This window comes from Vanessa atalanta, chromosome 9 (assembly GCF_905147765.1).
Source record: "Vanessa atalanta chromosome 9, ilVanAtal1.2, whole genome shotgun sequence".
Lineage (NCBI taxonomy): Eukaryota > Metazoa > Arthropoda > Insecta > Lepidoptera > Nymphalidae > Vanessa > Vanessa atalanta.
The window spans coordinates 12,644,177-12,660,505 of record NC_061879.1 but is presented as its reverse complement, the minus strand read 5'-3'; the positions used below and the strand labels follow the sequence as shown (position 1 = coordinate 12,660,505).

Below are 16,329 nucleotides of genomic sequence, written 5' to 3'. Positions count from 1 at the left end.
ATAAAGCTTACGCAGAAAAAACTAGAATAGTTTCATTGAAACATTCTTAAGTTAAACATATTCCCAAGTCAACAATTTTATAAACATTTAATACATTACACATAAAATTTTTGTCGTATAACCAATTTTAATACCAGAAAACAACCATATAAATAAAACAAACAACGATCGGACCTACTTAGATAAAACTTGGTTAATTTTGCTATTTTGCAAGTAAAGCAACATGAACGACAAATGAATGTGTGTAATATTTTGCGACCACAATTTCCATTGTTTCCAGTAGCATGTCGTACTAAAACGCCCACACTTGTCTCACGAGACGCAATACATAGATAATTATGATACATCAAAGTGGAACACAGATTCAAGCGATTAAAATGACTATTACTTTTATTATATTTATGGCTAAATGAAATTACATTAAATATATGTAATTTCTTTGAGTTATGAATCTGTAAAAAGTACCTTTTATTAAACATTTTATTAACAGTAGAAAGTAAATTAAACTATAAACTATGCAGCTCATTCTTGCTGGCTGTATTAGTCGTCTTCGCGTTTGGACTCCACTTCCACTTACCATCAGGTGGAGTGAAGTCATATGTCTTACCCGACCAATATATAAAAAAAATCTCTGCCTTAATTCATACCTAACATGACTGACATTACACATCGTTTATAATAAACTGAAGCGAAAAAATATATATCGAATGAGTCGAGGCGCACAATATTTTTCCAAATGTACCCAAAACATTAGGTTCAGAAAATAGAGAGACAGATACTTGATATTTATGAGATATCTAAAGTAGTATGTATAGAGAAATAATGAGTTGTATTTTGAATTCTAGCCTCTTTTTTATTGTTTTTGATGGCATAGGTAGTTAAACCGATACACAACAATAGCATTGCTGTTCGTCGGTGAAATGTCTGAAAAACCTCCTGAAACAGACTTACACAAATCTCTATGTATTATTTTGATTTAATTCGACGTCGCTTTTAAGTAATTATTTTAAAGCTCTAAGAAATTAAAACGAATACAAACTCCTCTTCTCCTAATGAAAAGGCGATTACAAATCTTTTTCTAATACGCTCTCTCTCTCTCACTTCGGTTGTGCGGATATACACGTAGCATCACTTTTTCGACTTGTCTATGTTTTCCTTGCCGCTAAGTATCAGTCCAATATTAAAGTTAGGCACATGAAATCGTAACGATCCTTGTCCAGTTTCGATCATTAGTTTAGATTGACGTATTCTATTTTTAAAGCCTAGGCTTATGAAAAAGTAAAAAATCATATAGGTATATATTTTTCTACAAAAAAAGGGTTATCTAACGATTTAATGTATAAAGCCGTCTCACGCTGCAAATATTGCGTATGTGTGAGTAAACGTTATACGATAAGGCCATGTAGCGAGATGTTTTATGCAGCAAGACCAATTTATAAAAACAATGTTTTTACATCTTATTAAGAGAAACGTATTCTAAGAAGAAGTAAACGTATTTTAAAAGAACAAGAAGCTGTCATTATGAACTCACATATACTTCACTTTTAATATATGTTTGGTTTTTAGTTGTCGCCCGCGGCTTCGCTTCGGTAGGAAAAAAATTAGCTTATGTCCTTTGGAGCCCAAGCTTACTTCATATCAAATTTCTTTAAATTCGATATAGAGGTATGCCTGTGAAGGAGCAACAGACAGATAGACGGAGTTATTTACGCATTCATAATATTAGTATAGATAATTACAACAATTTCATTCGGTATACGAAACTTTAATTGTAAAACTAAAAATATTATTTTTTTAAGAATCAACTAACTCATGAGCTATTGGTATGCTATATTTAGCTTTGCCAATTAATATATTTAAATCACACGTTAAGAAAACTTTGATTAATAAGGCTTATTATTCGGTAAACGATTATATAGATGACGACGTCCGTGGTCGAGTAGTGTGTACACCGGTTTTCATGGGTACGCCACTCCGAGGTCCCCGGTACGATTCCCAGCCGAGTCGATGCAGAAAGAGTTCATTAATTTTCTATGTTGTCTTGGATCTGGGTGTTTGTGGTACCGTCGTTACTTCTGATTTTCCATAAAACAAGTGCTTTAGCTACTACATTGGGATCAGAGTAATGTATGTGATGTTGTCCAATATTTATTTATTTATTTAGATGATAAGAAGAGCGTCGATTTCCTTTCAAGTAATAACCAAAAGTAATTGCTGTGTTTGTCGTTTCTAACGCTAAACCTGTGTTTCGTTTGAAGGTTGAATGAGTAATACAGATACAGATACATTAGTTTCCAAGATGTAAATAATGATTAATATTTCTTACAATGTCAGTCTATGAGCGATATAGTGTTCACTTACCACCAGATAACCCATTTGTACCTTCAACCTGTTCTATAAAAAATATATTTAAATGGCCCCCAATATAAAAAAAAATTAAGATTTAAATTATTATGAATCTCTCGATATACTCGATATAATGAAGTATTAAACTTCGTTTACACTGACACTTATATAACTATAGAGAATTATTATTTTTGAAAAGGGTTTAGATGTTTAGGTGTGTAAGAACATAGAGACATAATCACTTTATCCGTTGTTAAAGCACTTCTTGTTATCTGTTCACGTGCATATCATGAGTTATCGTACACATATTACACAACGTTATGAGAAAACTCTATACATATCGTTATTGTTCATTTTATTCATGGGAATCGATCCCACGGCCTCGCGGTGCTTTAGTTAAAACATTCATAACAATAGAGTGTTTTGTTAGATGTATTGCGCCATTTCAGTGCACTATATTAAGATTTGACATTGAATAATATTACTTATTATTTTACTTCAGACTTTATATGTTACTAACTAAAGCCATGATGCGTTTTGAAAACTATTTTTAACCGACTTCAAAAAGGAGGAGTCCAAAACTAACTAAATAATTGTAACTACATTATATTATCGTAAATCGACTTTTAAGTATTGTAATATTTTTGATTTCATTTTACTTAGGAGAACTCTTAAATATATTTTGATCTATGTTTGTTATTCATAGGTACGTGTTGAGTTAGATTTAAAGTGGGTAGGTACCTACCTATCTTCTCGCGTGGTAAACTCATAGTTCGTACGTACATATTGATGAGTAGAAAAAGTAAGTTGATTATTAAGTTTTAGAAGACGCAATTATTTATTTTATTAATTATTATTAATTTGTTTTGGAATAGAGTGTTATTTGAAGTCGTTTTTTGCATTAAAATATTTTCCGGAATCGAATGATGGTGAGTTTCAACAAAGTGGATAATATAAAGAACTTTATCATGAAAGGTGCTAAAATTGTAATTCTAATAGTGTCAAAAAATATTTTTATATAGTCAATTTTATATTTTCGCCCGCGGCTTTCGTTAGATATAAAAAGTTCATTTCTTTGCTTGGAATTCAAGTTTGCTTCAAACCGAAATTAATCAAATTATCTTCAGTGTAACATACAGACAGACAGTGACTTTACTTACGCAATGATAATATTATTATAGATTATAAAGATCTAGGTAGAAATCAATTATGATTTGAGTTTAACTCCGAGTGTTTTAATTCGTGCGTTCCTCCAAGACCAAATTTTGTTTTATATGGTAGACATTTTGTAAAGTTTTTCGGTCACTGCATTTAGCATAGGATTTTTGTTCTCAAACCCAGTTTCAACTGTTTATTAAGTTGCCAATTTTGTTGAATGATTATAATTAAAGAATAAACAAATTAGATTTATTAAAAAATAACTTTTTAATTAATTTATTTTTGTATTAAAATGACTTGCTTGTATTAAAGAGTCAGTAAAACAGGATATAATTTAAAAATTCGTTTAATTAAAAGTACACTACATATTTACAAAATGTAATCGATTATTCGAACTAGTACGATCCGAACGTAATATCGTGAAGGGGTGCGGCTCCTCCCTGAGGGAGAGCATACTCCTTTAGAAGTTGATCTAACATCGAAAACGGTTGACTCCTCTGGTTCGATTGGTAACGCGGTTGAGATTGAGGAGCTGAATTGAAGTCCTGGTTGAAATCCACTTGTGTGTGCTTGGGGGAGAACTGCTGGGGCTGAGGGGCAGGTCTGAAGTCCTGTTTGGGCCTGTACTGCTGCTGTCTCGGCTGGCTTGGCTCAGGGTTGAAGAAGTTGTCTTCGGCTGGTACCGGGGCCGCTCCCGCGAAGAACGCCGGCTACATTGTTTTACACGATTTAGTATTAAAGTAAAATAATAAAGTTATTTCTTTGCAGTGTGTGTGTGTATGCAGACCTAAAGAAATTTAAATAAACTAATGAAGTGACTGAATTATAAATTAGAATAGAGTATTTTAATAGATTTTTCAAAGAATAATAGCAATGTATTTTTAAGGAGTCACTAATTTCCCCATTTATCCGTGCAATTAATCATAAAGCCAGTGCTAGAAGTGGCAATAGCCCAATGGGTTAGGATCAGATCTGCAATTTGCATTCTTAGACCACCCATTCCGATAGTGCGGCTTCAATTATACAAGAAAATACAACTATAGGTGTGTTTTTTAAAGTTTTACAGTCTAGTATATAGATATATGAAGGTGTACCTTAGGAGGTGTGGGAGACTGTTGTGGGGCAGGTCTGTACTGTTGCTGAGGCTGTGGGGCAGGTCTGTATTGTTGTTGCTGTTGTGGGGCAGATCTGTACTGTTCCTGCGGTTGTGGGGCAGGTCTGTATTGTTCTTGTGGTTGAGGGGCAGGTCTGTATTGCTGTTGAGGGGGTGCGCGGTAGGCGGGTTGCGGGGCGGGGCGGGGTGCAGGCCGAGGTGCGGGGCGCGGGGTAGGCGCCGGTGCGGAATCCTCATAGTCGTAATCGACAGACTGTTCGCGATACTGAGAACGTCCGTTCTAAAAATAATTTTAATATTGTTTTTATGTTTAATGATCACTTAACAGTTGATTATAATTTTTTGAAATAATTAAAAATAAATAAATAAAAAAGACCTTAATATATATATAATGAGATTCATTTAAATGAATGACTATATATTTTTTGTAAATATAATTTCTTATGAAAAATGTAAATTCACTCACGAAGATGCGCCCCTCCACGTTAAATGATTATTATTGTCGGCGTGCATTAGTATGGGTGACGTTCGTGCTTACAATATGTCTTAGTTATATTTGTTAAGTTAAAAAATATATTCATTTTGTGTAAGGGTTGTGACTTCGTGAGTGTGTTGATGTGTTCTAGTGCTAATTCTCTTGATATTCAATACCGATTGTTGGAATACAAGAACAATTTTTAATTTAAAAAAGTTATCCGCTATTATAGGAGATCATAATGTGCCAATAGTGCCAAGAGGTTATCCCTAAGAATATAGCATTATATACTTCAGCACTTTTTAACACTTCAGTGATGAAATAATCTTGGAATATATTTTATTTATGATAAAAATGTTTTAGTTTTAAAACTACTGTAAAAGTAATACCTGTCCCTTGCCAGGTCTTAGGCCTTCGTCCCGTGTGGATTCATCGACGAGGGTGGGAGGCGCGACGGTGATGCCCTCGCCTGCTGGCTGGAAACCGTATTTGTTGGCTCCGTATTCGATAACGCGGACCTGAAAAATTAAATAAAACATTCGTATTTATTTTTTCCTCTTCTGGTTTTTATGGCTGATGTATTTACCTTAAATCAAATTTTAATATCAATATTTTTTACCCTAATATTAAACATTTTTAATAGATTATCGACGATAAGCAGTATTTTATTGACATCACGCATATATTGTTGTATATTGTAAATTAGCCTTATTTAATTTATGAATAAAAGAAAATATAGAATTTAGTGACAGTCAAAATGAAAATTTTGTAGCTAAAAACTTATTAGCTCGTTTTAAAGTACACGTAAATAATTTAAATACAATTAGCAGAAAAAATAAAGGTAAACTGAGATTAACCTTTCCCGTGTCGTCCTTGTAGCCGTATTTTCCCTTGACTTCTCCGCTTGGCGACTTGGTCTCAATTTTGAAGGAACCATCTGCGGCTTCATATCCATATGTGTAGGAGCCGTCTTCATTGTGCCTGGAATTAGAAACAATTTGTCAGTTTGTTGTGAGGCTGCTACAGTTCCAAGGTTCTGCGTTTAATCCAATATCTTGTTCAAAATCTCGAAGAGAAGAGTTATGGGGTTTTCTGCTGCTGCTGGCAGTGTTACACTATGGTAAATTTTTGACAATCAGGTGTAACTAGAGATTTTTCAATTTGACTTTGACTTTCGTTCATTAGAAAGCGCGTTAAGCCATTGGTTGACGTCTGATATGCGTTATACCAAAAATAGAAATAAAATAAAGAATCTAAACACAATTAATGTATAGGTATCGATTTATAGATAAATTATTCATAATGAATTTGTTACCTGTTAATTTGTTTAAGTATGGGCACAGGCGTAGGAGCGACTTTTGGCTCCGAGGCGATGTACCGCGGCGCTCGCTCTTCCGCGTACTGAGCGTGCGCGCACGCGCATATTGCAAGGATAGCCTGGAAAACATCAAATTGATTTTGATAAAAATATTTAATTTAAAGAAATTGATGAGTATATGTCTAGAGTAATCCTAAAATTTTAAATTTAAAACAGTTTAAATAATTTAAAATTAAAAACAAAAACAAAAAGGGCTTAGTGGAGTGAATGTTTCCTTATAAAGTTTTTAATTCGGGTTCAGGTTACCCGCAATTAGAGTCTAGGACCTGTTCAAATATAGTATTAAAATTAATGACTTTTTTTATACTCTATTTAATGCAAACCTTCGTGGTAATTCTCCATCAAATAGACTAATGGATGGATGTGATAATATTTTTAAATTTTTGACATCGTATTGATGTACATACGTTATGTGAATTCGAAAATATTTCACTTAACGAAATAAAATACTCGTCTCGTTACTTATAACTAGTTTGTTAATACACTGTTCACTTTAAATTAAATATAGATTTACTTGGTGGTAGGGCTTTGTGCAAGCCCGTCTGGGTAGGTACCACCCGCTCATCAGATATTCTACCGCCAAATAACAGTATTTTGTATTGTTGTGTTCCGGTTAGAAGGGTTAGTGAGCCAGTGTAATTATAGGCACAAGGGACATTACATCTTACTTCCGAAGGTTGGTGGCGCATAGGTGATGTAAGGAATGGTTAACATTTGTTACAGCCCTTTGTCTATGGGAGGTGGTGACCACTTACCATCAGGTGGGTCATATACTCGTCCGCCAACCAATGTCATAAAAAGATGAAGTAAGTGTGTTTTGTGAATATTTTCTTAGTAATCCAATTTTGTTTTAATTTACTACAGGTAAGGGAACGAGGAAATATTAACCAATTAACACCGCCAAGCTTGAAAACGATATTATGACTCTTGTATCTGTAGTTACACTGGCTCACTCACCCCTTAACCGGAACAAAACAATGCTAAGTAGAAAATATGTCATGAGTGTCCGGAAAGGCGCTGATCATAAATGGTTAATTATTTAAAGAATAAAATAGAAATATAAATATTGGACAACATACGTTACTCTGATCCCAATGTAAGTAGCTCAAGCACGAGCACGCATCAGAAGTAACGACGGTACCATAAACGCCCAGACCCAAGACGGCCGGGAATCGAACCCTCGAAGTGGCGTACTCATGGAAACCGGTGTACATACTACTCGACCACGGAGGTCGTCAAGTTAAAACCAATGAAATATTTTCTTATATTATTAATAATCATTATTATTAAACAAATGAATCAAGTGAAGCCTGTCGCGAGTATCGCTATGAGTTAATTATACGAACTTTCGTTTCCGCAATTTTGCTCAACAGAATCTACAAATAGCGTATTTCTTAAGGTTGGGAAACATTTTACACGCACAATGAACACAATTTTGCCACAGAAACAGTCTATTACTTTATATCTGCTTGTATAAATATCGTGATAATGTTACCTGCTAAAATATTTAGTACGATTACCAACCGACCTTGTTCCGCTGTTGCAAATAAAAAAAAATCTTAGTAAAATGGCGATTGGCACGTGTTTAGGAGTTGGTGCAAGAGTATTTTAAAGATATGTTTATTAAGTAAATTAAAAGAACCACTTTATAATGTCGGGAAAATTTATTATCTGTGAAAAAAATATACGTAAAGAAATCTTATTTATGAAAGAAAAATTAAAGAAATAAATTTACATTGCACACTGACAGATAGACAAGCTATTAAAAAATTAAATACAAACGAGCAATACAGTACGTGCACAATCTTTCCTTCATTATGATTAGTTATTTAATACTTAAGGTAATTAATTATCAGAAATATAATCTTGACAAACATATTTTAATGTATTTTATGACAATTACAAAATCAATATCTGCAATTATATAAAAAATAATTTTTTCTCCTCGCTGTATAATGTATATGTCGTAAATCGTATTAAATATGTCATGCAAATTCCGCTTTAATTAACGATATATAAATTAAATATTATATGTAGATTAAAACAATTATTCCAAATAATAATCAAAATAAACTTTATGCCTTTACAAGTCGTATTGAATCGTCGTTTCACAATGAATTTTAACATTGCAACTGTTTCTATTATATATTCTACTTATACACTAACTTAGTAGGTATATTATATATTATAAACATTTAATTAGCTTTAAAATCCTCAATTGCCAAGGCTATAAAGTCGTTAGGCTTAAAATAGCCGTAAGCAAAAAACCGTTCTTAAAGTCTATTTTTGAACTTTGACGTATATTAATTTTACGCCTGAATCTGTATTTATTTCCAAGCCGATGCTAAAATCTTCACTGTCAATAATTTATATTTATAAATACGGACTCTCGTATGATTGATTAAACTATTTTTTTATGTTTTATGCAGAAAATGAATAAAAAAAAATTAAAATTATTAATTGAATTAAATTTATAGGTGGAAAGGAATGATCATTGTCATCTGTCAACCATGACATTGTAACCACTTATGGATTTTTTATTTAATATTTTTTAAGTAAATATGTCAGATAAATATAATAAAACAACAGGTAATATTATTGTTGCTTTTACATATATATATATGTTTAAATATCATGTTTTAATAGTAACCTAACATATCCTTGATAAGACTATTAACCCGGAAGTTATTAGTAAGACCCAACCCGAGAGTTTTTTTTAAACTAAAATCTATATCCAATAACAAAGCTCTTTGTCTGTGATATAATTTGTAAAATAATTTATACAAAGGGCGTCGAATCGGAAAGTAGTCTCGTTAGAGGCCACGGTTCAGCGGCCTGTCACCGGCGACCACGAAAGTATGACAAACGGGATATGTCTGACAACTTGAAGTTTTGACTTTTTAAAAATTCGTTGAATGTCAGGTCATGATTCCGTAAAAGGAACCAAAAACAAAAAAAACCTTTAAAAATTTTACTTACAATATTTTTTTTTTATACTAAAATATTTAAGTAATCATTAATCTGTTATATCTATGTGATTTAGTATAAATCTTTTGTGAAGCTTCGAATGTGCCCCGCCATACAAATAAGGATTTTTTATTAACAACAAAACGAACCTATCTGATACTATAAAAATAAACATTTGACATACATATATGTAATTTTAATTAATATTTATGAATATAACCTATTGATTAATTGAACGAGTACTACTAATTTTCTTATTACGATAATGACGTATGATGTGAAATAGACTTTTCCGTCATACTGCATATTTGATGGAGACCCTACAATTCCTAGAGTATCTAATTACCGGTAGTGCAGGGCGGTGTGGAATTACAACTGGATCCAGATGTAATCCACCTACCTTAAAATTATGCTTTTAATACTTAGTGCATTCCTTAGATATAACATAACTCCATACATACATTGGCACTGTAATACCACTTACACACTCAAAGGACCATCAACCTTGACTACTAAGATGTTATGCATTTGATTACACTGGTTCAATCACCTTTCGAATCGCAACACTGTAATACTAAGTGCTCTAAGCAGTTGAATAGGTGATGAATGGTGGGTTACAAGGCATGCTCTGACGCATCTATCACAGACTATAAGTAGGACCATTGTTGATCAGCCATATTAATGAAGGATGACATATTACATGTTTGATTGATTTTAGTGAAGCTGTATATTAATAATACTAAAATTAGCCAAATATTGCTATCCCTTTCCTTCATTTGGTTTCAAAAATACTAGCAAAACTTTCAATTTTGTTGAATTATAAGAAGTGAAACGTTTAGATTACAAATTATGTGCAACAGAATGATAAGAAGCACCATAGTTAGTACGATATTAATAACGTCATTCACGAACAATGATTCTGCTGAGATTGGACATTTCAAATACAAAACATGACATCTAAGATGTCAATCATTGACTTAATCATTTAAGTTAGAGCAGCGTACTTATAATAATAATAATAATAAAGCCATTATTGCTGTTCCTATTTAAACAAATAATTATATTAAAAAAAAAACTTCTTGAAAGTGGTCTAAGTTTTTGAAGTTAAATATATGCTCAAGGTCGTTAATCTACTACAGCTTGTCTTCCGACAAAGGCCTAATCTAAAGATTTCCATTCAATCCTGTCTTTTGCTTGGCGAATCCAGCGGCGTACTTAATCGTCATTAAATTCAATTTTTATATAAATATAACAACATTCTCACTAACCACCCTGCATTTTTTAAACATTTTATTATTTATAAAGATCATTCTATATTCACAACTATCAACGTTGATTTTCATCGAAATCATTCAATGACTTGAATCACGAAATTAGTTTATGTTATATCCGTGACATAAAGTACAAACAGTTCCTAACCGAAGTCAAGGATAACATGAATAATGCGAAGTTTTCTGCATTGCATGACTTGGGGGCCAATTCTAATGACTTATAACGGTAATGATACGTTCTTCAATATAGTCGATAAACTGCGACTATTTAAATAATTAACGCCAGCTTAATTGTAACTGAGGACCAGTTCTACTTATATCGGATACAATACGATCCCGATTATCTTCGGATCCAACTTTAACCGAATTGCAACTGGATGCTGTGTTTGTATATCAGGACGACTGAACGTTTCGTTTCGATCATGTTAAACTGTCAATTTGTTAGTAGTAGGCAACACGTGCTTAGATAACTAATATTTCCTTGACAGTCTCTATCTATATTATAATAATAGCTGCTCCACGCGGGTTCTCCCACGTATATTTTAACTCCAACCACGTGGGTTGTAGCATGACTTTGTATAAATTTTACCAGTATGAAACCGGGCAGCGAGTAAATTTAATTTAGTTAAGGGACTCATTTAAAATAAAATTATGTTTAACAACATTGCCAATGTAAATATATATTTTGATAGAATATTCATTGATTTATTGACATTGATATTCAATTTGTTTCAGATCTGAACTTGGTCGAAAGTAAAGTATTTTTAAAACAAACTTTTAAAAATATATTTAAAGAATGATAAAAAATTGTATTACTACCTACATAAGATTAATTTACTTTCACAAACGTATATCATTTACATTTATTTCAAGCCGTATTTGTATATTGTACTACAAATTATTTATAAATTACTAAATGATAATGCAATACAATTTTAACGAAAATAGGTCAATATTTTTTTATCAGCATTTCAATTTGATAAAGACGTCAGTACTTTCTGCCAGTAACGCACTATTTATTTCAGTTGTGCCATCGTAGTATATCCGAAACTAATGGTTAATATCATTCACGCAACCGACGGACAGTTGAGTTACGTACGTTTTACAGGGTTGCCAGTTTTAAAAATATTTATTTCATCATATCATATTATGGATATAATTATAAATTGTAACTAAGCAATTAATTATGATGATAATTATTACTTATATTCTAGTTCAAATACGAGAATGGGCAATCATAATATAATTATATTATAGTCTGTAGAACAAGTCAGATATCTTTTGTCGTTCTATGTTTAGAGTTAAAAGCATACAAGATATTATTTTGTTTTTATTATATACAAATAGGCACTTAAAAATTCCGGCTTATAAAAATATTAGCAAATAAATTTAATGTACAATAATAGAATTTTGCGTGTGGTTCAGAATTGTCAAACCTTCGATATTTAATCTAAAAAAAATATAATGTTTGCTATAATTAAAACAAATAATTAATAATAAGATACTCTTATTAAATTCGTAACCAAATAATAATATAAATCGTATCGGAAATGCCTGATTGGACTTGCTTTCTGCCACGTACATATACAGAGACTAAATAACAAATATATTTTCTGTAATAGGAGTACCCCACTTTGAAACGTTCAGTAAAGGATTCAACTCTGTACCCAACCCGAAAAGATGACCCTGGCTAACGCGCATACTTATTTATTTATTTGCATGTAATAGCGATATATTTTTTACTTTAATTAATAAACCCGTCACTTTTATGAAGGTATGCGACAATAAGACCTCGAAATACCTGGCAATTGGCTACCCTACACATAAATCAAGCAACACTGCCTTTGTTTAAAAATGAGCCGTATATAATCAAAATAAGGTAGATAATGTACTGATAAACAAGAAGTGGCTATTCTGAAACTTTTTATCGTTATGGAAAAGTATATTGAATGAATTATGTACACACGATCACCTTGTATTGGAATTTTTAATTATTTTGTCATTTTTTATAGATTTAAAAGGCAAATGGATATATATTTTTTTGTTTTAATATCTTTATATAATGTTCAATTAAATATAATAACAAGGTCGTGTTTGGAATGTCACAATTTATATGTTGTTGCAAAAAAGCACTATGTTTAGTAAGTATAGCAAGACGACAGAGATTTCTATCTCTTAACTTGTATACATCAAGGAGAGATGACCGAATTAAACTCTTAGATTAAATTAGTGTGAACTATTTTAATAGCTAAGTTTAATAGTTTTCACTATACGAAATTGAAGTGTAATGGTTAAGGATGTCTTTATATAACTGATAATTAAATTTAAGTAATTTATTAAGATACACTTGAAATTAAATTTGATAAGTGACTTGAAAGTAAACCATTATTTGAAATTTATCATATTATATTATATTTTCTATACCTGATACAATGGAAAATCTTTTTCTTTAAATAGGTATAGTCTTCTAGAATTTACAATGAAGTTGATCTACATCAGTTACAATGAAAATAATTGTAAGTTTCTATATAAATACTAAGCATAAGATACGTTAAAAATAAAAGGTATTTATAAAATCAGACTTATTGTATTTCCCTGCAACTTATTTTTGTACCGAACTTGTTTACGATATGTAATTCAAGATTGATTTTTTGCAACGTTTGTGCAGTCATGTAACGTTTCAACATGACACATTTATTGCTCAAATCTTGCTTTCTGTGTACTTGTACCTATTATAGTTTTCAGTGTACATATACATATACTTCTAAAATTTGTAATTTACAGGTATTTGTATGAACAAATGTTGATATGAATCAAAACATTGTAATAATACATTGTACTTGTAAACTTCACATAAAGTAATAACGTCGTAAGTCACTCACGGTTTCTATAAAAAGCCAATTATTAAATAAAAACCAAAACAATTTTACGCATTGTAACCATGTTTGAAATACGCCTTGGAGTTTTTTTGTGCGTTCAGACAGCGGAAACAAATAAAATAAAAACAATTAATCAACTACAATATAATATTTAAACAAATCAACTATAACGATAAGAAATTGAGACAATTAAGTTGTTAATTAAATTAATACGTCAAAGGAATATTCGCATATAAATGTACGTTAAATTATGGTTCTAATAAAGCCCTTATGCCTTTGAAAGAAACGTCTAATAATTAACTTAACTACTAGAAATAAGTACGGAACCCAATGCATAAATTCTCTTCTAACACTTTGCCCTATTTTATATAGTAATATTGTTGCACAATTTCAAACACTATCGTTACACTTTCATTATCACAGAGGGAACCTAATTCACTATCACTTACAGATGCTATCACTAATCGGTTAATAAGAAATTCACTTTTACACGGACACACTTACACGATTATTATGTCAAGGAGTTTCAATCAAAGTTAAAAAAAAGTCTCAGGCGATTTATATCTCATTTGATGTTGACATAGATATTTTTTGTACCGAAAAATTATAAAAAATATATATATATTTTTAAGGAATGATTATCAAAAATAATAATAATAAACAAACAATTGTGTTTAAATAATGTTCTTCATATTAATAATATTTTTATTATATTATTACTATTTATATTTCTAAAAGAACCAATGAATCTTTTTTTGATTATCTTCCTTTCCCTTAAAATTAAAAAAAAAATAAAAATCAAATTTAGAACAATAAAACGTACCAATCTCACTAACGCCGTCATGTCGTCAAGTCGGAGGCGCGGTGCGCGCGCTGGCCCCTTATATACCTTTCGTGCGGGCCTTTCACTGATTTTAGTTTATTTATTATCGAACAGGGGATGCAATCCCTTGCGCCCCGAGAAATCAGCTGATATAAATGAACTATGGCAACATTGCTATATTGACGGACGACTAATTAATCATAGTTGTATGTCTTCCTGAAAGATGGCTCCACAGATAAGAAAATGACACTAAGTTACACAGTTACAAGTACATGAAGGTAACCTCCTTTTTTATATTATAAATAATTGTTAACACGTTCAATGCGGAACGAGGTCTAATGCGCCTCGTATGCATCTTCCTTACGGTGCGGCTAAGAAAATCATAGACCTCTCTGTCGTCCGGAGGCCGTGACGTCTATTTGATATATTGTAGGAAAGTGGTAAATATATTTACATGATGCCTATTGAAAACAGAATACTATTGTGAACCTACTTAATAAGGGGTCTCCTTGACCATGTACCGCACTGAAGAAATAAAATTCGATAATATCATAGCATCACATCACATCAAGTTTTAGTTTCTTAAACGTTACAGGGTCTAATACAGGGTCTAGCCCCGTACCGGTATTATGATAGTTTTCATACGAGATCTTAAACGCCCCGTACCGAAGGAATGGAAAAAATAAAAAAATGATGCCGCAGCGAACGTGTTAAATAATAACAGTCTTGTTATTTTTTATATTAATGAACATTTCTTTAATAATTTTTTTTTTGTTTATGTATGATTCGATGAAAATGTTTTCTTGTGAGCCAAAATTGATGCTCAATTCAGATACGCTCTGAGTTTTTGAAGACTATTTTAAGTAATGTTTGGCGTAGGGAAATCTACATAAATCGGAAGATTTTTTTACTTATATTATTAACCGGAAACGGCTCGTATAAGGCATGCACTCTTGAATAGTAAAGTGCTAAAAGTATCTTCAGATACCTCGTTGAATACAAAATGTTCTGAACGAGTTTTGAGTCTCAGCTCTACATTTTAATTAAATTCAAATCTCTCTTCCTGCCATTTCACTGTTTATTCAATAAAGAATACAGATATATACTAGATGTATATATTGTTATTTTTTTATAATATAGATAGGCGGACGACCAAGCCTGTTGGTAAGTACTTACCACCGCCCATAGACATTAGCACTAAAAAATATTAACCATTCCTTATATCGTTAATGCGCCACTAACTACGTAACTAAGATTATAATTCCCTTGTGCCATAGTTACACTAGCTCACTCACCCTTCATACCCGAACACAGCAATACTAAATATTTCTGTTTGGTGGAAGAATACCTGATGAGTGGGTGGTACCTACCCAGAAGTGCTTACTTGTTTATTTATTATAATTATGTGTTTCTCGGTTTGTACTTCCTCAACGGAATTACGGCGTTACTAATTGATATATTTTTTTTTGCGTAGAGAGATGGACTGGAAACATTTATACCGCTTAAGAGCAAAAGGTCGTTCGTATCGTATCATATGCTTAACGTTTTAATTTCTGTTTTCATGGTAAACAATTATGTTACATAGTAAACCAATTATTAATTATTTTAGCATAAAGTTTTTACATACAATCACATTCTTTTACAGTCTTTACAGATATACTACTTATTACTCCCGAAATATATAGAATCAAAATCCCTGATTGGTGCAATTTCCGACATGTAACGATATGCTTCTACGAGCTTTTTGTAATAGGTGTTCTATGCGCAGGAGTAGAGCGGGAACGTTTCGGCAATCTGCATCTCATCAGACACGTTTAGTCACCCCCTCAAACTTACTTAAACAATTATTTAATTGTTATGAATGACAGCCGATAAATATATATTGTATGCGTAATTATGATTTATCTATTTTATCTTT

General features: G+C 31.8%; 1 protein-coding gene across 1 annotated transcript; it reads right to left on the bottom strand.

Annotated features, from left to right (window-relative positions):
• Positions 1–3,837: 3,837 nt before the first annotated feature.
• On the bottom strand, positions 3,838–14,446 carry LOC125066310 (skin secretory protein xP2-like). The gene is made up of 6 exons (XM_047674347.1): positions 14,412–14,446; positions 6,409–6,530; positions 5,951–6,074; positions 5,483–5,611; positions 4,599–4,898; positions 3,838–4,214 (listed from the first exon to the last, which is right to left on the bottom strand). Exons 1-6 carry the CDS (start codon positions 14,430–14,432, stop codon positions 3,900–3,902), a joined length of 1,011 nt encoding a protein of 336 aa, XP_047530303.1. The 5' UTR covers positions 14,433–14,446; the 3' UTR covers positions 3,838–3,899.
• Between the last annotated feature and the right edge of the window lie 1,883 nt (positions 14,447–16,329).

Bases quoted from the DNA above. Each gene is read 5' to 3' on its own strand.
- LOC125066310 (XM_047674347.1), bottom strand. From the start codon at position 14,432: ATGACGGCGTTAGTGAGATTG. The intron at 6,531-14,411 runs GTACGTTTTATT...GATGTTTTCCAG, and splicing joins TGACGGCGTTAGTGAGATTG to GCTATCCTTGCAATATGCGC. The intron at 6,075-6,408 runs GTAACAAATTCA...TTCTAATTCCAG, and splicing joins ATACTTAAACAAATTAACAG to GCACAATGAAGACGGCTCCT.